The following is a 23,758-nucleotide window of genomic DNA, read 5'->3' as shown; positions in this document are numbered from 1 at the left end:
TAACGGATCCTCGAGAATTCTCTTTTTGAGAAATTTTGACGAATTCTGACAAATATTTCCACCATTTTCAGACGAAGTGAACGGTTTACGAAAAGAACTACTCAATAAATGTGAAGACAATGCTACTCTGGATATCACATGTGCATCACAGGTTTCTTTTGTATTTTTCGACTTGCTATCAACTATCTTATCTTAAAAAATAGTACGAGTTTACTTTTTGATCTCTTCGAATTATCAATGGGTAAAATTATCAAATATCGAGGATGTCCATAAAATGTCTATATATCCGCTATGAGTTCGCGGTGAAAACATCACAATCTACTATGAGAATTTCAGCTTTTCAACCTAAATTCAAACAAAAGTCACGATAAACTTAAAATTTTCTTATGAAATAACTTATCGGGGAAAAAAATGTCCGGGAAAAGTGACGAAAATTTTGAGGGGGTGACGGATTTTCCCCCCGACGAATTTTTTCCCCGATATTTTATCACTCGACCAAAATTTTTACCCGATTTTTTTCATCTCCGACCAAAACTTTTACCCGATTTTTTAAACCCCAACCAAAATCAAAATCTAAAATTTTCACAACTTTATTAACCGAAATTAGTGCTTTAAACGTCGAACTACAAGATCTTTTTTCGAGCTAGTGAAGGAAGCCATTTCATTTGGACAATTTAGTTTGGTGAAAGTGACTAAATTGTAAATTTGTTTGGGGAAAAGTGACGAATTTGAAATTTTGGTCGGGGGAAAGTGACGAAAATGCCTCTAGGTGACGAAATTTTTCCCCGACAAAAATAAACCCCGACAAATTAAAACTCCGACATTTTTTTCCCGGATAAGGTATGCGTATTATTTCTATAGACTTTCATTAAAATTCCCTGATTGTTCAAAACATTTTTTAATTGTTAGGTATCCTCCATCCAGCAAAAACTTGATTTGAAAGAAAAAGAATATGAAAATCGTTTACGTGCTTGTGAAGAAAGCCACCGGGAATCGTTGAATGATTTGAGAGAGATGCTGGCAGATCAACAAAAAACTCACTCAAAGTAAGATATTATGCTTGCCATTTGGTACAAAAGGGGTCCTCTCCCATTTTTAAAATCTTTGAGTGCTTGGGTTGAAAAGTAGAATTTTAACTCTGAGTTTTCTTAATACTTATGACCTTAGGCTCCCAGGATCTAAAAGTTAAAAAATGGTTCAATAAACCTAATGAAATAAAGTGGAAGGGCTAAACTTGTCGGAACTTGAAATTTTGTAAATCACCAAAATACACAGAAATCCTAATTTATTTGGACCAGTATTGCAGCTTTTACAGTTGCGCAGTTATGTTACAATTGTTACTAAAAAGCTAACTAGTGTTGGTTATACAAAGCGTTACACAACACAAGGACATTTCTACTTGGAACTTCTACTGTTTTGGTCTCATTGCACAATCTGTCTAGACATTTCAAGTTAAGGACGAATGCTACCCAGTAGGGGTCCCTTCAAAAGAAAGTAACTTCTGATTATTCCGTACTATACCCTTTCTCCATTAAGAATCAGTAAAATTTTGTTGAGGCTTGGCTTATCTTGTATTTTGTCACTTTGAGCCTCAAATTATTCTTACCCTGTTTTAATTTCTAGGGCAAATTTAAGAGCAATTTGAGACTCGGCGACAGAAATAATTTGTCTAGCTTCCAACTATTCCAGGGTCGGGTTTGTTCTTAAATTATTTTTTTTTTGGCATTTTTTAGTCTCGTTGTTCTAATAATTCACTGGTTTTCTGATTGGATTTGACAGATGACTTATCGCTCTATTTCTTTCTTTTTGGAAAGAGGAAATCCATTTCTCGATGCAAATTGACTGTCACTTTGACCTGGAAGCGCTCAAAAAGATTTCTGTAATTTTTATTTCAATCATACGTCTATCTTTCGAATCAAGTTCATTCCAGATAAATTTTTTACACTTCATCGTGTAGAAATTCCTCCAGTAAAACATACCTCGTGTTTTACATGTGATATTTTCTTTGATGATGTAATCCTTCATCACTCTACCTTCACATACCTCCTCATTGAAATCAAATATCCCTTTTTTTCTTCTAAAATTTGATAAATTTTACTACACGGGTTGGTCAGGTTAAAAGAATTTCAGAATTTGGATAACACCTCGTCGAAGATAACCCTCGAAGAAAAAAATTCTCGTTTAGCATCTTCTTATGTGGTCCTACTCGGAAATTATTTACGTCCCCTTTATGTTCATGTCTTTAAGACCGGCTCTACTAACCAGCTCTTTTAAACTCTATTATAAAGATAACCCTTCCAAAATAATGAAATTTAGTGCCGTAAAAGTTGAACTAATGAGTTAACTAGTGAATTAACGAACTTATACTGTAACTTTTCATTACTTTGTTACTACTCTTGCCATCAGGTTTAGTAGAGCTCTCGCAAAGGACATTATAGTGGGTGTATGTTCTAGCGATTATCTCAACAAAACCGGGAATGTGTTATTCTGTTTGTTCGAGAGTTTTACACTTTGATTTTCGAAAAAAAGAAGCATCGTAAATGTTTTAAGGGATATTCGATTTTTTCCCTACTGCGCGAACTTCGAAAATTTAAATAGAAGTCAAAAAATCGAATGAAAACCTTGGCTTCAAACATTCTAAGAGATGCAAAATCGAATAGACGTTATTATGTAGAAAAGAATCAGTGACGTAGGCTAATACTGATCAATAGTTTCACAGGCCGTGATATTTACATCAGCCAAAGATTGCATAAATTCATATATACCGTCAAAGGCAGCTCGAATATTTTTATTCGTTGCATAATTTCAACAACCGTATTTTTTACCACTAATCCATGAAAATCCATATAGTCCACTTTCGAATTAATAACAAGAACTCTTAATTTGATGGCGCCGCATAAGTCTGTCCTGGGAAAGTCGCTTGTTATCTCCATAATGAAATTCTAACCAAGGTCGCTTATCATATTTTTTGGTCTTATCCATGTGGAATACATAAGATTTTTGGACCTACCTCGGAGGTCCTTTAAATTAACCCATGTTCGTTCGTTCGTTCGTTCGTTCGTTCGTTCGTTCGTTCGTTCGTTCGTTCGTTCGTTCGTTCGTTCGTTCGTTCGTTCGTTCGTTCGTCTGATTTTTTGCTCAAAAATGCGTATTAACAATGCCCAAAACATGCTGGAAATCGCCGTTTTTCTGGATTTTCATTGGACTTTTTCCTTATAATTGTTTTTTTTCATTCAAAAACATTAATAATAGCAATGCCCACCATCAAGCATGTTTCAATTTCCAATAAAATTGATTTTTGAAGCCGGAACTATTTAAAAATCGCCGGAACAACCTATTTTCGCCGGAAAGACAGTATTTTTTGAATTTCTCGAGCCTTCCTTATATTTTTGCATAAAGATGCAAAATGACAATGCCTAAAATGTGACGGAGCCCGATTTTCGAAAAACATTTTTTTCCATTGGATTTTTTCGTTTTATGTCTTCGTTTTTTGGACCTACCTTAAGGTAGTGTCCTATAAATTAACCCGTGTTCGTTAGTTAGTTCGTTAGTACGTTAGTTACCAACTTTTCTCGAGATTGGCTCATTCAATTTTTCTGATTTTTTGCACAAAGGTGCATTACTATAAACCCTCGAATGTGACGGAGCCCGATTTTCGAAAAAGAAATTTTTCCGGCCGCTAGAACCGGAAATGTCCCGAAAAAAGCGGTTTTTTGAGATTTTCTCGAGACTTTATTATTAGTTTTTTGCGACTTTTTGCACATAGATGCACATTAGTACTGCCGAAAAGGTGTCGAAAACCGTTTGCCGAAAAAAAATTTTTTCCGGTCTGTAGAACCGGAAATGTGCCGGAAATCGTCGTTTTTTCACATTTCCGTCACATTTTTTCAACTTATTTAATGTTTCTTTAACAGAAAATGTTCTTTATGATGATGCCCAAACTTAGCATCGTTTGATTTCCAAAAAATCATCCTTTGAATCCGGAACTCCTTAAAATCGCCGGAACAGCCGAAACGGCGGCGTAAAACGGTTTTCCTTCATTTTTTCAACTTATACTCGACAGATTTTATGATTTTTTGCACAATGATGTAAAATGGCAATGCCCAAAATGTGACAGAGCCCAATTTTCGAAAAAAAAAATTTTCCGGCCGCTAGAACCGGAAATGTCCCGAAAAAAGCGGTTTTTTGAGATTTTCTCGAGATTTTCTCATTAGTTTTTGCGATTTTTTGCACATAGAGCACATTAGTACTGCCGAAAAGGTGTCGAAAACCGTTTGTCGAAAAAAAAATTTTTCCGGTCTGTAGAACCGGAAAATGTGCCGGAAATCGTCGTTTTTTTCACATTTCCGTCACATTTTTTCAACTTATTTTAATTGTTTCTTTTACAGAAAAATGTTCTTTATGATGATGCCCAAATCTTAGCATTGTTTGATTTCCAAAAACATCATCCTTGAATCCGGAACTCCTTAAAAATCGCCGGACAGGCAAAATCCGTTTAGGCGGAAAAAACGGTTTTTCCTTCATTTTATGAAATTTGTTAATATGTTCTATATGAGAGTTTGTGTGTATAGTTTGTTTTGACTACCCCCTCCCCCCTCCTCCACCCCGCACTCTCAATCTGTGATGAAAATAATGAAACTGAAACTAAATGTTTTTTTTACTCAGTTTATTTCTCTGAATGATTGATTAATGTCGATATTATTTTTCTTTCACCGTTAAACATCGATGCGTTTCTTATTGCTTTCCCGTTCCTTTAGATATATAAATCGAAATTTAAATTATACCTTACTTTCCATAAATTATTATTCTTTTTAAATAGGTAGTAGGTCATTAAGTATTACTTGTTTTCAAACAAATATCATTATTTATGAATGTCAACGATTAAGCATGGTTTCAATTTTCATGACTGATTTGGTACAGGAACTTCTAAAAATTGCCAGAACAGCTGAGAATCGCCGATTTCTGAATTCTCGAGTTGTTCTTTTATTATTCTGTATTTTCATACTATTGTTGTCATTTTTCAATTGTCTTATTACATCAATATTCAGGTAGGTCCATCAGCATGTTTGCTGTTATCAATTTTTTCTATGGCGGGAATAAGCTTAACCAGAGTTTTTTTCCCATACTAATAACTATTCCCCAAACCCCAAAGAGTTTTTCCCATATAAAATATTATTGGACAGTCTAAATATAATTTCAGGAGGTAGAGATTCTGTGTGTCCATATTGTGAAACTCACTCACATTACGAGTGGCTAAAACTTCAAAATTAAGCTTGGTATAATGTCCTCTGATGTGAGAATTTTCCTCTCTTGAAGAAAAGAAATTTCACAATACCCGACGTCCTACGCCTCTCAAAACTGGCTAGAAATTGGACTAAAATAATATTATTTTTTAGAGACTTGGTACTCTGCCAGGTATTTTAATACAGAGTATTATCTTGTCTTATAATGTCACTGCAGTGCCAAAAGTTTTACGCAATATTGTTATGAAAAGGTCTTGAGATAAGTTGTTAAATTCACTTAGGTGGTATACTCGATTTGTTCCCATAAAACTTGCCAATTTTGTCGTCAATTTTCATATTCTTTTGGGGTCTTAGATTTAGACAAGTTTTTAACTGGAATTCCTTTTTGATTTCTCTTCCCTTTTTTGACTTGACTTGTAAAAAATCGTGTATTTTAACTTTCATGATTTTCCTTCTGTTTAACAATGAATAATCTTACTTGTCAAGTAATACCTTTTTCGAATTATTGTACTGACGTCATCAAATTTTACCGCCAAAGAAATTTCTTCAAATTTGAAGAGTGTCACTTTTCTAACGATTTGTTATTCTGACGGTTGAGTAGTTAATTTGTTCTTTATGCTTCATGGAGTTTCTATTTAGTGCCGCCGGAATTGTATGAGATTGCCCGATTTTTACGATTCTGTCGGGCAGTTCTGTTTTTTTTTACCCCCATTCGAATAAAAAACTTAGTCTGGAATGAAATCATGAAATCACAAATGACTTTCGCTACGACAACAAAAATCACGTTAGTTATAATTGCGCTGTCCTCAAAATCTAAAAGTTTTTAAAGTTTGTTTTTAATTTATACGGCTCATCTACCATTCTTTTCGTATCATATTCAGATACCGCGAAGAAACGCGAACGATTAATCAAAACCAAGAAAATACCATCACACAACTAAGGTAAAAAAAAGTGCTTACAATGTTGATTTTATCCAAATAGTAAATGTAAAACCGAGTCCCTTGGCCAGACCTTTCTTTAAGGATGCATCAGTGTATAGTTTCTAAAGAGGGTTGAGATTTAAAGGTGGTTTCTTCATCAGGGATGTTTTTGGACCAATTTCTTTAGTGCAAAAGGTTTCCCTGGTTCTTTAAAAATAAGGAATAGTGTTGTTTTCTTTTCGGTAAAACTTACCCCCTGTCACTAGACTACTGTTGTTTATCGTTTTTGTAGACAAGAAAGCAAGCATATGAAACGCCGAAACAACGATTTGAAGAACGCTTACAACGAAGTTCAACACAAATACGAGCAGGTACTTAACCTCCTCTTAATGGTTGGATCTGTAACATCATGATTGTAGTAGAATGAATGAACTCCCTTGCGTGAACATGTACCTTCTTTATACACTATTCTCAACTTCAGTTGAGCTAGAATCTGAGAATATCTGTCTGTCTGTCTGTATGTATGTTCCGAAACTTTGGGGCAGCCTGGAGACTTCAAAAATTGTCGGATTTGGCTGAAATTAGACACACTTGTTTCTTGGGGAATACCTTGGGGTGTTTTTTTCATTTTTTAAAAAATTTGATTTTTTGGGCCTGACGACGAGTTTCTCGCCAAAACGAGGCTAAAACTTTGGAACAGTCTACAGGTCTCAAGAATGGTCGGATTTGGCTGAAATTTGGCACACTTGTTTCTTTCATTGGGTGAATATCTGGGGTCTACAATTGGGCCGATGAATAATTTGAAGCCACTGAAGTTGAGCCCAGTGCGTTGCGCACGTTCGACTATGCTTAACCTGCTTTTGGCAAATTACAGTATTTTCAACCCTTTTTGAAAGGTTGTTTCTTTTGTCAAATTTTGTTGGCATTGAAAAAGGTACTTATGGGTGTTGGCCTCGCTTCGCTCAATAAATGATGTAAAAACTTTAAAAACCTTGTAAATTTGATCAAAATAAAGTACTTCATGTTTTTGGATCGAGGCAAAATTAAGAATGAGTGAATCGTACATTTAACACGTCATATTTTGAATAGACGTCACTCAGTTCGATTGCCATCGGCACTTTACATTCAAAAACCATTTATTGAAGTACCTCCTCAAAATTGTATCACTGTGTACAAGATTTTCACGAGTGTCATGTAAGGTGATCTTTTATATGCTATGCTTGAATATACAAGCCTCTACTTGTGAGAGGTCAGTGCTTTTTCTTAAGCGATTGAACTTTTCCAGAGTAAAAACCTCATATCTGACTGTGGAGGAGATCAATTTCTTGAAGAAAGGTTGAACTCCGTGGGGTGAAAAATGCTGAAATCAGTCAAAAAGATGGGTGACAGTTTATTTAGTTGGGAAGAGTGTTCCTACAAGAGCGTGTACACTTTTTCATGGACAGTCCCTTATTTGAAACGTTCAAAGCACTGAACAATGATAATATTCCGATGTTCTCTATGAGAAAAAAAAAACTGGATGTCAGCGAAAACTCCATTGAAGTTTTTTTATAAAGAATGTGAAGGGTAGATGTCTTCTCTACTGGAATGTTGGACCACCGTCGTTCCATAGCCTAAGGGCTACACCTAAAATATTCCACAAAATAGCTGGGGCTGGAGATTTTCTGAAATTTTGGGGAATACCTTCCAATTCAGGGGATACTAAAATAGCCCTGATTGGGTCGTGGGGGCTGAGGAAATCTTCAGTAAATTACAACAAAAATCAAACACGTGAATAAAAAGCGGCGAAGGAACAAAAAGTATATTCTTCTAATTTATTCCAAAACAAAAATCCATACAGGTACCAGTTATGTGGATGCATCTAGCAAATTTAGGGGGACCTACCAATCTCGGATTCGTAGGGGGGCTAAAACGTGATAAGTACTTTGCGTGCAAAGGTAAGGCTCCGATTCTGTTCGTTAGAAATCTCTGATGGATAGATTTTACTCCACAAGGTCTACAAAAGCGTTTACTGTTATTACACCCATTTCTCTCAAACCCTTATTCCCACTGAAAATTTTTTTCCAAAATGTCGTTCCCTGTGGAAATTTAGCCTCCAATTTTTGTCGCCGTTGAAAATAATCAAATAAACCAGTCCTCATTGCGAAAAATCATGCTATCCCCACTGAATTTTCTGACTTGAAAACAGACGAATTGAAATCCCCCGAGCCATAAAAAGTATGGGAATATCAATCCCCATCAAGTTTCAGTCCGTTATTTTTACACCCACTGGCTAATAACCGGTTGTCCTACCGGGTCTGTGAGAAGGGGGTGTGTTATTCATGACAAACAGGAAAAGTGGCGTCATATACTTCAATTTCAACTGATACGAGAATAAACCAGCTGCGCTGGAAGCTCCGGCTTAAGAGATTAAAAGATGTAAAAGATGAGCTTGTTGTGTTAGAACGTTGCCCACAAACTGCTAATCAGAACAGATCAGGAAGCAAAGTAATAGTTCTATTGCAGAGCGAGTATGAGAAATAATCTTAACAAATAAATAAACCAGCTGGAAGTTTAGCTCTTCTAAGTGATTACACATGCACTAACTTGCCTAAAGAACCAACGACACCCCACCCACCCCCCCCCAACTCATCCTCGACTAAAAAGTTCGAAATTGGAGCTAAATGAGATAAACATTTAGAAGTCAGTCAATATTGCAAAGTTCATGTTTTGATTGTCCAGATAAAATTTCGGGGAGAAAAATAGCCAAATTAGAGGCCACGGGATTTTAGCTAAGCATTATTTTTTCTGTTGGGATAATACTTGGGGGAGAGTAGGATAAACCAAATAAAATGGTACAATAGTGTGTATGTAATAAATAGTGGTATATTTGGAAAAAACCTGTTTTGGGTTTGAAAAATCTTCAAAAGGATAGGTCGCCCCAGCCAATGAAATTACGACAAAGTCCAAAGAATATCATTTTCAGTTAAAACACTGTGAAAATTTCTCCGATCTTGTTCAAATTTACACAGGAATTGTGTTTTAGTATCCTTTACTGAATTCTCATAGTGATGTGTTTGTGAAAGATCTGTGCCTGGTTTGAAAAATCAAAAGGAACGGTCGCCAGCCGCGATGAAATTATCGTCAACTGCTCCAACTTGGGACTGTCTTACGCAACATGGGAGGGCCATTCCACATGATTCCACTCACATTTCACCGAACCTCAAAAGTCATTAGATTTGAGTTTAATCATTAATGAACGGCGTATCAAAAAATACACGATTTCTCTTTCGATTTTACAGTAAGTGAAAATACAGACCAGATATCAACAAGTCCCATGTTGCGTACACTCGTCCCAAGTTGGAGCAGTTGACGGTACGATACAAAGTTCAAAAACGATCATTTTCAGCCATAATACTGTGAAAATTTCTCCTAACTTGTTTAAATTTACACAGGAACTGTGTTTTAGTATCCTTTACTGAATTCTCATAGTGATATGTTTGTGAAAAATCCGTGCCGGGCTTGAAAAATCAAAAGGAACGGTCGCCAGCCGCGATGAAATTACGACAAGGTCCAAAAACGATCATTTTCAGCCATAATACTGTGAAAATTTCTCCAATCCTGTTCAAATTTACACAGGAATTGTGTTTTAGTATCCGTTATTGAATTCTCATAGTGATATGTTTGTAAAATATCTGTGTCCGGTTTAAAAAATAAAAAAGAACGGTCGCCAGCCGTGATGAAATTACGACAAAGTCCAAAAACGATAATTTTCAGCCATAATACTGTGAAATTTTTTCCAATCTTGTTCAAATTTACACAGGAATTGTAATTTAGTATCCTTTATTGAATTCTCATAGCGATATGTTTGTAAAATATCTGTGTCAGGTTTGAAAAATCAAAAGGAACGGTCGCCCAGTCAAAAAATGATGAATACAAAACAGGATCATTTTCAGCCATACACATAACACCACAAAAACGAAAACTGCACAGATCGTTTTTAAATTTGCACTGTAATGTTGTAATTTTAGTATTCTCTTTCGAATTCCAATGGACGTGTGTTTGAAAGTTTCATTCCATTGTCAAGTTACAGAGTTTTATGGTTTTGTGCGTCCATAAAACTAGAGAAGTTAGCCATATGCAAGATTTTAAGCACTCGAGCAGCTTAGGTACGATTCATGCCCAAAATTTCTCCAAAGTCTTTCCTTTCCACATTGTTAGACCAGTATGCATCAAACTTCTCATAAATCGTGTCCAAAACATCATGAATAATGATAATAATGATGAAAATTATCACTATCTTTCACTGAGATTTGCAGCTAAGCCCACTTTCGGCAGCCATCTTTTTCTAAATACTCTCGCAATATTATCGAAATCCAGATAATCCGTTTTTATTAAATCGGAATAGATCATCGGATTAGATAAACAAAAAAAAATGTCTTGACCTTGAACGTCGTTGTCGGAAGAGAGAATTAAAGGCTCCTAGGCCGGAGCAATAAGAAAACTATGGCGTTTTCAAGTACTTTAACGATTATTCATAGCCCGCCATGTACTAAAAGTAGAAACATGGTTTTTTGGGAACGGAAAAGGATTATGTTTCTTGAGTACCAAGAATGGACATCATTGCCCTTGCACGTGCGTCAATATTGGTTTCGACTTTCCCTTTTTCCTGGCTAGCCCAATTTTACGACTTTTTGGATTTTTTTTGTATTTGCGTTAAACTAAATTTCAATATTCATGTGATTTGAGATATAGAGGAAATGACATTGGGCGGGTTCAGGGTGGAGGTACCCTTCAGGCGTGATGTTGATAGAATTCATTTTTTTGCCACATGTTCGGTTGATTTTTTTTGATCTTCCGATGGCGATGATTTATTTCGGATGATTTCTTACATCGGCTGCCAGATTATCTTGAAAATTGCGAATTTGAAATGATACGTCTCGACAAGCGGTTAACCCTTTTTACATAAGTACTTTGGACGTCTAGTAGAAATGGTTTGATACTTCAATAAAAATGACCGATAATAATTGCTTTTATAAGAAGTTCGAAAGAGGAAAATTTTCAAAATTGTCTCGGTCATTTTCTGCTGACATGAAAACTGATCAATTCTAATTTTAAAGTAATGACTTTTTATGGACACTATAGTCTCGTAGTGGAAAACAGTTTTTGAGGAGCTGACAAAGCTGGTGAAACTTTTCTATGGAGGTTTAAGGGGTCATTTTGGCTAAGAGACCCTTGGAAAGTCAATTCTTGAAGTTGCTTATTTGTTATTGACAAAAAATGACTCAAACAAGTGATAGAGCTTGAAGAATACATGTTTTTTCTTTTATAAGCATAACGTTTATAAGCATATGCAGACTCAGTTTTTGGTACCTAAACAATGACTCTATTGTTTAAGAACAATAGAATGCTAAGCATAATGCGAGCCTGATGTAGGGGCAGACACTTGCTTATAAAAAAAACATGTAGTTCTCCAAAATGTTGCTTGTCTAATTGCGGGGCAAATTCAAAATGTTCATGCTGATGTCAGCATTTTTGACGAAAAAAATTACACTCATCAGAGTACACTTAAAGAGTACTATCGATTAGAAGTATAGTTTAAAGGGTTTGCATATGCTAGATTTTGATATGTTTGGCTTTGAAATTTTGCTGACTCGTCAGAAAAGGTTCAAAATTGCCAAAAAACGCTGATCCTGAAAAATTTCAAACTGTACAGGCGCTGGTCTGTCTGTACGATTAGACGTCCACAGGGCTTGATCCCCACTCTAATCAGATAAAAGACAGAAAATTGGTCAACGCGCATTCAGCCTGTCAATAAACACTCTATACTAAAAAAATTAATAGAAGAAGGTTATAAAAAGTTCACGCTAAGGAGTACGTGCGGGAAGGTCGTCCTAAGACCCTTGTATTATTCTTTCAATAGAAAGATCTAACCTGCACCAGTAGCCTGGTGACAGGAGGGCAGGGGGCAGTGCCCCCCCCCCAACGGCCGATTTTTTTTGGAGCGCCGAAATACAAAGGGCCCAAAAAGACGCCTCTCATTACTAATTTTGGCTTCCTTTTGCTTTTTTACACCTTAGAACTGACAGTTTTGACCAAAAACAGAGAAAAAGCCCAAAAGTTTTCGTGCTCGCTTCGCTATCGTATAATTTTACAAAGATATTTATTTTTCACCACGCTAAGTGAGTAATCAAGTGGTAGGAAGTCTTACTGATATCCTGTTCGTGGTTCATCGATATGTAGACAGTCGTCTGCAGACAATGTTTACCTTATTCTGATTTCCAACGAATTTCTGTGCCAAATCATAATCGAACGCACTCAGTGACTTATACAGGGTACATCATAATTTCACAAAAAAGGTATCGCAGTATTTAGTGGGATCTCATGGTCAAAAATCTTTTCTTAAGCTTGTCACACTTACAAAGTTTTTTTAAAGAGCACTCTTTGTTACCCACCTTATAGGCGTATTACAAAAATATCAACAAAATATACTTTTCCACATTTCTCCTCCGCAAATACGAATAAAGTATTTCTTTTGACAGTATTTGAAAAATAATACTTGGAAAAAGATACCACTTACGTTCTCTTCAGATAATGATGTCGAAATTCCAGGCAGTGTTTGTAATGACAGGTGGGTGGGTCAGCAACTTTTTTGGTCTAATGAAAATCGTTTTGTAACATGACAGCTCAATTAATATATTAGCTCTCAGTAACAGCGTAATGTTTTTCATTCACATAAACTTTTGCCTCTAATTCGTCGTCTTTGTCCTAGACAGGGGAACCGTCCTGTATTTTTATAATCTGATGTATACAGGACGGGTATGACCTGTGAAGCAGATTTCTGCCTCAAAAAATTTGCAGTGGGAAATTCGAATTAAGCACTGTCCTCACTTACTAAAATAAATAACAAATTTCGGAAGTTGCGTTTTCTCTAAGAAAGTGTGACCGATGAAAAAATGATATAATTTGATTGGCTGTGTTTTCAACCGTCATTAGGATCTGGGAAATTCAAACTCAGCCCATACCATGCTATAGATTTCGCCATCAGTATATAAAATAAGAAATCATAGCATGGATCTCCAGGCTACCTTTGTCCAAGCCTTTTATTGACCCGAGCTTTTTATTTGATATAAGTTATGAAATATTTTCCAGGCTTTTTAGAGGAGGATACTCAACGCTATTCAAAACAATGATATTACTTTTGTTCTAGTCTGTTTCTCTGAATTTTCCGACCTTGATGAAACTGCCTCATTTATTGTATCAATTTTCAACCACAAAATGAAACTCTCGCCTTCCACAAACCTACGAAATCTTTCAACTACCAAAATAAAAACGCGCCAAAAATAACAATCCATGAAAACGCAGGTGTCAAAATTTAGACACTCAAGGTATATACCCCAGTCCCGATCGACGTGAGTCAGGAAGTAATTGATAAATGCCAAGTTAATCCCTGCAATCACTTTCAGGCAGCTCGGAGTGTTAGAATCAGAAGGTTAATTAGTTTAGCAAGGGAGTCAAACATATCATTGGGGACAAGTCTCTTGGAGAATGAAGCCAAAAACAAGGTTTTTGTTATTACTATTCAACATATTTAGGAAGCTTAAGCCATTATCTTTCGCAATTTTCAAGAAAATATTGATTTTAAGTTTTAGATACGTCTAAAAATGTCAATCGAAAGTATTCCGAAATATATAGGAAATTATTTTTTTTTTTGTAGATGGAGAAAGAATATCTGGGATGTCATACATCGTTGGAGAAAATGCAAGATCTTTACAGTGACTCAGAAGAGCGTGCCGATACAGCCAATACACAGGTAGCAACGAGTTTATGTATTTCCTTTTTGAGCACAACGGCGTGACTGAAACGGTTCGGAACTACCCGCAGTTTTGACCCGATAATTCGGGAAAGGTGCTGATTTACTGTAGTCCTCAGTCAATCAGGGTCTAGAAAAATTGAAAGCTATTTGTCTCCGTCGCAGTGTAAATTGTCCAATGTAAATTTTGAAATGTCCATATTGGTTAGACGCAACCAATATAGACATTAGTATGTAATCAAGTTCAGAATAACTTTAATGACAGTCGCAGAAAAAATAAATACATTAGTTCGGTAGTGAATACTACATACAACGAAAAAAAATATTCACATTTCTCATTGAACGGTTCAAAATGTACTTATAAGGCTGAAAAAACTCTTATTTTACCTTATAAGGTGAAATGTTTTGAGAAAAAAAATACGAAACAACTTGCCAACAAACAACTTGCCAACAAACAACTTGTGGACTTCCTACTTAAACTTAAAATTTCTTAATTTGGTTTTGCTCCAATTTTTTTCTTACTTCCAGTTAAGTGCTCTTTTGGAATATTCATCACGTTTCTGATGCTGAAGCCAAAGGCCAAAAAAATAATATGAGAATTTTTATACTGAAAGAAAAGAAAAATCCTGGTTTACTTTACATACTGTTTCAAGTACTCTTAACACATCACATCACGCCTATCTAGAAACGGTTCCTTAAATTGTCATTTCACCCAGGTTTTCTACACAACGGGATCGTAAAGTTACTTTATCCTTACTCGCGTTACACGGGCTTCCATCCAGACTTGATTTAAAACCATTTCCAAACAGGATTGGAACTTTTCGATTTTGAGATTTTAAGGGACACCGTCTTGGATTCATGTTGTTATTTGGGTCATTCGGTATACTTTGAGTACTAATTTCAAGCCCAAGCCAGTTTGCATGTGATTTTTTATAAGCATACAAAAATTCGAGAACAGACTCGGAGATGCTCAGTCAAGGGCTTGGCAAGGCTGGGTAATGCTTATAAGGATGCTTATATCCCAAGAAAATTTTTTGAAAATTCTGAAAATCTGTAAAATCCCAGTCAAAACTAGCCAAAATTAGGAAAATACATAGGCTAAAGTAATGCTTAGCACATGCTTAAATTTTTGTCATATCTGAGCCTATATGCTTATAACTGCAATACTTCTTAGAAACATGTAGTCTAAACTACCACGGTAATATTTGTTTATCTCTCTTAGGTTTACAGTTTGATGAATCGGGAAAAACAACTTATACAAGATCGGAAATCGTTGAATCGAAAAGTTGACGAACTGAAACTCGACCTATCCAAATCAACTTCAAGGTAATAAGAAAATTTTAATTAACTTTTTGAGGTTAAAGAGCTACATGCTTTACTAAGTGGAAATTTACTGACAGATGACCGAAGTTTTGCAACCTATTCTTCGGCTCAATGATTTAAATTTGTAGCATTTAGCCTTGGCTGATCTTGAGATCTCAGCTTCACCCCTGAAAATCAGGTTTACGCCTTGAAAAAAAAGTCAGGAAACTTTGGTCATCCCTTGAAAATTTTGTTACTTTTCCCGCATACATCAAAATAAATTTGTCAAAGTCCTTTGCCTCTGTAGCCAAATTTTTCTTACGTATTTTGATTTTTCCGTTTATTCAATCTTAGATCGAGTCCGCATTTCGGTGTATCTACGAGTCAATCGAGACAACAGTGGGATGATTTTCTCAATAATCCAGACTTAATGTGATTTCAACCAATGACCACTGAGTTCTCTTCTGCCCGCCTCCCAAACACCACATCTTTTGTTACGTTGGCTTCGTTTTTTTTAAGTTACAGTGGCTCAATAAAATACAGTGTCAACTTAACTTTAAAAATGCACAGATCAAAAATCTACATAAAGACTTTAGCTAGTTCGTGAGCTAAGATTGTTTCAATCAAAGAAATATTTGAATGATAAGGTCGAAATTAGACTGATGTACATGCTTTTTTATTAGAACCAGGAATTTCACCTAAGGCTTGAATATTCTTGATTCTTTTAATTGATTGCTTAAATCGGGTTTAAATCTACCCTTTTTAAGTAATTTTCTTTCTAAACATGAAGCTGAGATTGTTTTTCGATTTTCGCCCCAATAAAGCCTCTTGTTCTTATAAAAAAGCATGCATTTACATCGGAGTATCGTTACGAAATCTCTAACTTGGTCAGTGGAGGCTTAAGTCAATGAAATGCTGGTCTTTTGTCAAATTCCCAAAATGTTTTCTTGTTATTAACAAGCTGGTGTAAGTTTATGTATATTTACTCTTGAGGACAGAGGAGCAACTGACTCGATTTAGAATAACCCGTACGTTTGACCTGTAAGATCGAGGACAGTGAAAGTACTGAAATTCCCAAATTCCCAAAATGTTAGTCAGGATCTAGACAAATAAAAAACTAACCTTCTCCGCGATAGAAAACACAACATCCATAAATAAACTAGCTATTCTTGAGATATGACCATTTTCCCTGTCTATAGCACTAGCCCATGTTCTGCAGGGAACTTCTAACTAAACTGAAAAATAGAAAATTTAAAAGGTTTTAAACAAATTTGTATAGTTTTTACGAAAGTATTTATTTCCCATATAGTGTACAGACATGATATGTTTTAAAGCGAGTTTAATTTTTGAAACAATTTTAAAGAAAATTTTATGAAAAGACAATCAAATTTTGATTCATGAATATTATTAAGTTTGATAGAAGGAAATAAGAGTGGGCCCTTGTAAATCCCTGAGCATATCATACTTATCCATCGAAGATATTTCAACTTTTCCAGGAACTATAAGTTCCAATCTAAAGTTACTCCCAAGGCGCCTTCCGCTCAAAACATAACCTACTAAAGTGTTTTGAGATCTTGACAGAAAATTTGAAAGGGTAAACAGACAGAAACAGAAAGTAAAAGATAAGGAAGTCTTCTTTCGGATAATCTGGCTTGGAGAAATTTTGAACCAAACATTTACTTAAGTTTTTGTCTCCTGTGATAAGATTTTCGTATAAATTGACTTAATGTTAATCTTTAATACATAAATTTCAAATTTCAGAACTTTAAGGGTGTTAATAGACTAGCAAACTAGTCTGTAAATTAATCATGTCAGAGGGCGGGAACATAAAGGCGGCGGGCGTTTGCTAGAATAGAAGCTGCGTAGGAGAGCGAGCAAAAGTTGGTGAGAGGCTGCTGATATACCTTGCTTTCAGCCCTCGCCGCCGACAAAATTTCTTCCTACGCTTACCTAACTCCTACGCTCACTTTTCCCGCGTGATACCGTTCCAGCCCGACTGGCGTGCCAGTCTAGGGTGTTAACTGTCGTTTCGCGCCAACTGAAAAAAAGTTATTCGAGGAAGACAGACATTTTCATTAAGGAGATTGTTGGAAGTGAATAAATGACTAATTAATTGAAATTATGTAACAAGGGAAAAAGGAAAAAGGGTACCCTATACAGGATTAACCCAGTTAGTAAAAATATTTGTTAATTATTTCGTTATTATTTCTTTATTAATTTGTTTTAACTTGTGTCGAAATACACGCTTTTTTTTTATAAGAATGGTGTAAATCCATTTCATCATGAATATTCTTATCTTTTTTGGGAAAATCATCCTAAAATATTCTTACAGCACATTCTAAGGTTGGGATCCTAAATCATACTAGATTTAACATTTAGTACATACGTCTCAAGCATAAAATGGCACTTTTGCAAAAGGAGTGAGCCTAACTTGGGGATAATTGATAATTTATAATTGAAAATACTCTTAAAATGGCATTCTTAGCTTTAGTATTAAAATTCCATGATGGTGATATTCTTAGTTTTTTGGCCATTTTCATCATGGACATTCTTATAAAGTGTATTCTTATAAAAAAAAAGCGTGTAGGGAATAGTGTCTACTTCATGTTAGTTTTTCATCAGAATTTTAACAAGTAAACTTTCGGGAAATATGGGGAAAAAAAGAAAATTCATAAAAATATTCAGTCAAAGAATTCAGCTCAAAACTTTTTTTTTGTATGAAAAATACCCAGCTTTTTACTTACAATTCTATCAAAAAAAAGCCTCGTCTATCTTTTGGTAATTTTCCGCCACTGAATATCTTTTCAACGAGCACAGAACTTAATTTAATTCAAATTCTATCGAAAGTTACAGCCTTTTTCTCACCACTGATACAGATTCTATTGAGACATATTTCATTTTCTTGAACCTACTCTTAATGATCTTAATCTAGAAAATGATTTTCCTTCTTTGGTTACGTCATAAACACCAAACATCATAGCAATTATAAAACTGGTTATCTATAGGATAACGTTTTCTACTTTGATTTTACTAAGTAAACTTTCGGAGAATGAAATTTAAAACATAGTCCGTATAAAAAACCCTGGTCTGGAAGCCTATTGTTGTAACTTTTTGTTAACTTTTTCCTTTGTTAATAACGATTATAAAAATCGAGTTTTTTGAATCATTTTTTGATCACGTTACCAAATACTCCTCTTGGGATTTGTTCAAAAGTCAATCACATGATCAAAAGGTGAGCAAAACAAGATAATTTCTCAACGCAAGTTCAAGTTCGCAACAATAGAAAGAAACAAAAGGCTTCCAGATCGGGGTTTCTTATACGGACTATGTTTAAACACAGAGAAAGTTGTACCAAAGTCAATACAGTATATAGCCCCCGAAACGGAGGTCGTCAATAAAATGAGGATTCTGACCACAGATCTGTAAAGCCCGAAGGGCTAGATAAGCGACTTTTATCGAAAAGTGGAAGGATTTCCTACCAAAGTCACGTGACTAAAATATGCAATTTCGCCGGTTTGAGAGATATGAAATTGCGTTTGCCGCCTACTTTTTTTTATCTCGCGCTCCAAAAACAATTAAAATGCTAGATCCTATCCGCGGGCACGAAATTTAAAAAGTCAATTTTTTGCTTCATTTTTTTTTGCTGGAGAAAGCTTAAAGTTGCATATCTAGCCCTTCGGGCTTTACAGATCTGTGATTCTGACCTGTAGATTTATCAGAATTAAAGTCTGTCCAGATATAATTGGCAGTGGAAACAAGAATGCCTGTAACTTTTGATAGTCAAATATAATTATGGAATTTTTTTTGCTTGTTTCAGAGAATCAAAAGCGCTATATTTGAATGTATTTATGGTTGAAAAATTCGCGATTTTTAGCGGTTAAATTTTCGATTGAAAAAATTGAGCTTTTTTTCTACTTATCCTATAACGTTCATTTTACACCAGTGGTAGTTCAACCTTAGGTTAAGAAGTTTGTTAAATTTCAAGGCAAACAGAAAAGTCATTCGGAAGATATGGGACCCGGAATACCCCTTGGTAGCACTTTTCTGTGAAATATCAAATCTGTAAAAATGAACGTTATAGCATAAGTAGAAAAAAAGCTCAATTTTTTCAATCGCAAATTCAACCGCTAAAAATCGCGAATTTTTCAACCAAAAATACATTCAAATATAGCGCTTTCGATTCTTTGAAACAAGCAAAAAAATTTCATAATTATATTTGACTATCAAAAGTTACAGGCATTCTTGTTTCCACTGCCAATTATATCTGGACAGACTTTAGAAGGTTTTTGTTTATTTTGAAAGAATGATGGTCATACTTAAAAATGAGCATGTTTTTGATGGTTTGAAACAGATTCAAAATAACATATTTGCGCCTGAAGGAAATGTTTCAACACCAAAATTAGATAAAAATTGCATATAACTCACTCTCCTTGAATAATGAAAATAAGTTATGAAAATGGGGTATAGCAAACTTTTGTCACCAAATGCCGTTCAGAAAATGCAGCTACATCTGTGACTTTAGAGGATGGGTAAAAGATATAGCATCTTTAAAGGTCAACCATTGAAAAATATTGTTGAAATCAAAAATTTTGAAAAAAAACTTCCAGGAAATAAAGTAGAGATGTTAAAGTTTTTTTAATGCAGCAAAAATATTTGTAAAACTTCTTTTCCTCTAGATTTGAGAGAAATTTTAAATTTGATCGACGTTTTGGGGGCCACATACTGTATGTATTATCAGCAGTGGAACCAAAAATGCTGAAACTTTTAATAGAATTCTGAAAAGATTAATTTATCGTTGAAAAGATAATCAAGAGCGTAATATTAACATTTTAAGAGCCCGGGAGCTGGGGACAGATTTCATTTTAATGAATCTACTCAATGATCCTACTCTAGAAAGCATTCCTCGTTCGCTGCGTCATAGATATACAATGTCATCATAAAAATTGTTTATCTCGATAGGAAAATGGTTTTTATACTTTGGTTTTCTGTCATAAAAATTGGTTATCTCGATAGGAAAATGGTTTTATACTTTGATTTTCTTCTCAGAAAAAGTTGATTAACATTGTTCGATAGGTTTAAATTAGTCAGTGTACCTTTTATTTTTTGTACCCTGTCGGTGTGCCAGGGTTCTTTTCAAACCTTCAAATCGTTTGTTATAAAGTTTATGGCAGTCAGAACTTCGAATCGACTCCAGTTAGAAGTGGTCGAACTTCAAATCGACTCCAGTTAGAATTGGTTGAACTTCGAATCTCTGACTCCTGTCAGAAGTGGTCGAACTTCGAATCGACTCCTGTCACACCTGTCAGAAGTGGTCGAACTTTCGAATCGACTCCGGTCAGAAGCTGTCGAACTTCGAATCGACTCCAATCAGAATTGGTCGAACTTCGAATCGACTCCAGTCAGAAGTACTCGGAGAATTGGCCGCAATTCGATTCGACTCGAGTTAAAAGACACGGAATATTTATGTCGACTTAACCTCTCAAAAACCACTTATTGTCCGCTAAAAACAGCGAACAAATCTTGCTACACCGAAAACCAAATCTTTTTTCCCAGAGCCACTTGCACCACTTTTTGATTTTACTTGTGGACACGTTACAATCGTGAGCGCTATCAGAACCATAAAACAACGAACAAATCTTGCTACACCGAAAACCAAATCTTTTTTCCCAGAGCCACTTGCACCACTTTTTGATTTTACTTGTGGACACGTTACAATCGTGAGCGCTATCAGAACCATAAAACAACGAACAAATCTTGCTACACCGAAAACCAAATCTTTTTTCCCAGAGCCACTTGCACCACTTTTTGATTTTACTTGTGGACACGTTACAATCGAGAGCGCTATCAGAACCATAAAACAACGAACAAAGGGACTGGATTCGAGTTTGTCGGGGTTAGCCCTGTAGAGTTTGATATAGATAAAAATTGTTGATGACGATATGAAAAATGCGGTATATCTAACAAAGTGTAATCCTTTATTTTCTTCTTGTCTTAACATATAGAGTAAGGCATCTTATTTTAATGAAGCTTATTTTCTTGTCAGTCTTTCTTAAGGAGGGGATTTAATTTACTAATGAATCTGATTACCTATTCGAAAACTCTATATCAACAACAAAAAGCTGTAATCTTTAATAATAATACTAATTATCATTACGTTTTTACAGATTAGAGTGTAGTTCTTAAACGACGATATCTAGTTTGTATGTACTGTGTATGCACTTGTCGAATTTTCTCACAAGGGATAAGGGTGTATCCTCACTGTTGCTTAAAAGTTGCTTGAAAATATGGGAACAAAGAATCGCAAAGGCAATTATTACTTTCGCTTGAACGTTTCACGTACATCAGCAAGAAATATTAAAAATTCTTTCTTTTCTTTCGTCATTTCTATCAACAAAACATTTCTATGATTTAGACACATTAAGGCCATTAGCTTGAAACTTTCAGTGTGAATACACCCTAATTCTCTGTGTTGATATAAAAGAAGCAATAAAATGATTTCTAATTTTGTAGTTGGTCCATCGTGGATTAACTTTCAGCATGGTATTAATTGTAATCTTGTCAGGACCAGTAGGGGTGGAGACTGGACCGAGATTGGTTTTGGGTGGCGGGCAAATTTAATTTTTTGGATTGAAATAGCTTATTCCCCTGCTTTGGAATCAACTCAGAAAGTTACATTTCTGCAAAATACAAAAATTAAAAAAAAAAAATCTTTGAACGCTTGGAAAGCTTGAGCGAGGAACTTAAGTTGAGTTTTGAATTATGTAAGTCAAAGTACGTTTTCTAGAGGCAGCACTTTAGTTCAAGCTTCGGTGACAATATTTAAATATTTTTTCTAGATGTGGTTATAGAATTTTGAAGAAGGATAAGAATATGTCACCCTTTTTTATATTACTTTCTCGTCTCTGTACATTTTTTACAGTAAAGTTTGAATTTCCAAACTATTATGCACAGTTTACAATAGAAGACCTTTTCATAAATTACGTCACGAACATCACTTGCCTCGTTTTGAAATTATTGTCATGGTGATTAACTCCCAGCGGATTTTATTACAACTACTTTCCATTCATAAAAAAATCATTTAATGTCTCAAGGGATGTGATCACTATGGTAATTGTTTCAAAACGAGGCAAGTGATGTTCGTGACGTAATTTATGGAAAGGTCTAATATCGCGATAAAAACAGCAAAGAGAGAGCCAGATTCCTTTAAAATTCCTAGAAGGTTCGGCCGCTATGGTCCGCATTGAAATGAGCATTAGTGAGCTCACCGTCATACAAAGGTTACCCCTGGGACGTAATTCATTTCTTACAGTAATTTATCAAATTACTTATCTGGGAAAGCCATTAAAAGCTGTAAAATTTACAATAGAAGACAAAAATAGTTGCGTGTCTTATGAAAGAAATATCTTTTCTGACCATTAACCTCAGGAAAGGGAATAATTATGTATTCCCTTTATAAAAACAGACGGCTGCAATATGTTAAGATTTCACTTGTTTACTATATGATGATGGTTGAGTGTGGTTGAAGTGGAAAGTGTGAGAAATTTTCAGTGACGGGAAATTTTGTTCTAAAAGATCTTTTTCACCTCTTTGATATATTGTTTCGAATGGTGTCCAAAATAAGTCTTTGATTTTTGGTTGCTTTCTTAAATTTTATAATTTTTTTTCAAAAGTACAATTTCTCAGGTCTTTTGACCTATTACGGTTGTGCAATATATATAACTTGCAACATAATAGGAGCCATGTCCTCCTTCAGGGACGAGGGATTGTTTACGACGAGTACCACTTCTGATCTCTGCTAAATGTAACATGTTTATGATGGTGGGAGGAAATGAAGCTGAAAAGTGCATCCATATTTGTATAGAACGAAAATTAGATTTTGAAAAAAAGCTTTTAAAATTAGCTCAGAATTATAGATTTCAGAACACTCTTTTTCTTTCACATGTTTTTTTATAAGAACATCTAAAAATTTAAGCTTTTAGGTGCTCTTAACTTTTTGACCTTTTAGCCTGAAAATGTTCTTAACATGTTATTTTTTTACCATTTTGTGAGTAACTTTGTCCGTTTTTCTAAGAAATCTGTTGTTTTAGGGTCCACGAAACCTCAAAATGTTCTTAACTTGTCCTTAATATTTTTGCCATGTTCTTTTGTAATTTTTTTTTATAAAAAAACGTGTATAAGTACAATGAGGCTCAAAAATGCCAAAAAATAAGAAACATTTCTTAGCCTGGAATATGTCTGAGCAAATGTTTACTTGTTCTTAAAAAAAGAGTGTACCTGCAGGGGGGTTGTACTTTTACGGTGTGACGGGATTGGCTCTTTATTAGTACGGTATTACGGGATTTGACGAGAAAAAAAAACTGGAAAACGGTATTTTAAAATCAGACGGTGACTGTATTTGGTCTTATTTTTTTGTCATTATGCCGGTATTAGAACCTGTACAAACCGGTGTGACGGTGTTATTATTTTTTTCAATTTTCGGTATTCCGGGATTCAGAAAAAAA

General features: G+C 35.0%; 1 protein-coding gene across 4 annotated transcripts in view; it reads left to right on the top strand.

The window, feature by feature from the left end:
- LOC136806628 (sodium channel and clathrin linker 1-like) overlaps window positions 1-23,758 on the top strand; it is a 62,733-nt gene that overhangs the window by 23,417 nt on the left and 15,558 nt on the right. For 2 of the 4 annotated variants that reach the window (XM_067063230.1, XM_067063219.1), the window contains 7 exons: window positions 72-151; window positions 910-1,046; window positions 6,125-6,184; window positions 6,456-6,534; window positions 13,860-13,955; window positions 15,178-15,281; window positions 15,612-16,659. In XM_067063230.1, coding sequence (XP_066919331.1) covers window positions 72-151; window positions 910-1,046; window positions 6,125-6,184; window positions 6,456-6,534; window positions 13,860-13,955; window positions 15,178-15,281; window positions 15,612-15,693 — 638 coding nt within the window. In that variant the 3' untranslated portion in view covers window positions 15,694-16,659. Of the gene's footprint in view, window positions 1-71; window positions 152-909; window positions 1,047-6,124; window positions 6,185-6,455; window positions 6,535-13,859; window positions 13,956-15,177; window positions 15,282-15,611; window positions 16,660-23,758 lie in introns of those variants that run through there. The other 2 variants (XM_067063226.1, XM_067063237.1) reach the window with 2 other exon arrangements.

This window comes from Clytia hemisphaerica, unplaced genomic scaffold (assembly GCF_902728285.1).
Source record: "Clytia hemisphaerica strain Z4C2 unplaced genomic scaffold, Clytia hemisphaerica genome assembly, whole genome shotgun sequence".
Taxonomy (NCBI): Eukaryota; Metazoa; Cnidaria; class Hydrozoa; order Leptothecata; family Clytiidae; genus Clytia; species Clytia hemisphaerica.
Note: the sequence above shows the minus strand (reverse complement) of the source record. Positions and strands in the feature narration are given on the sequence as shown.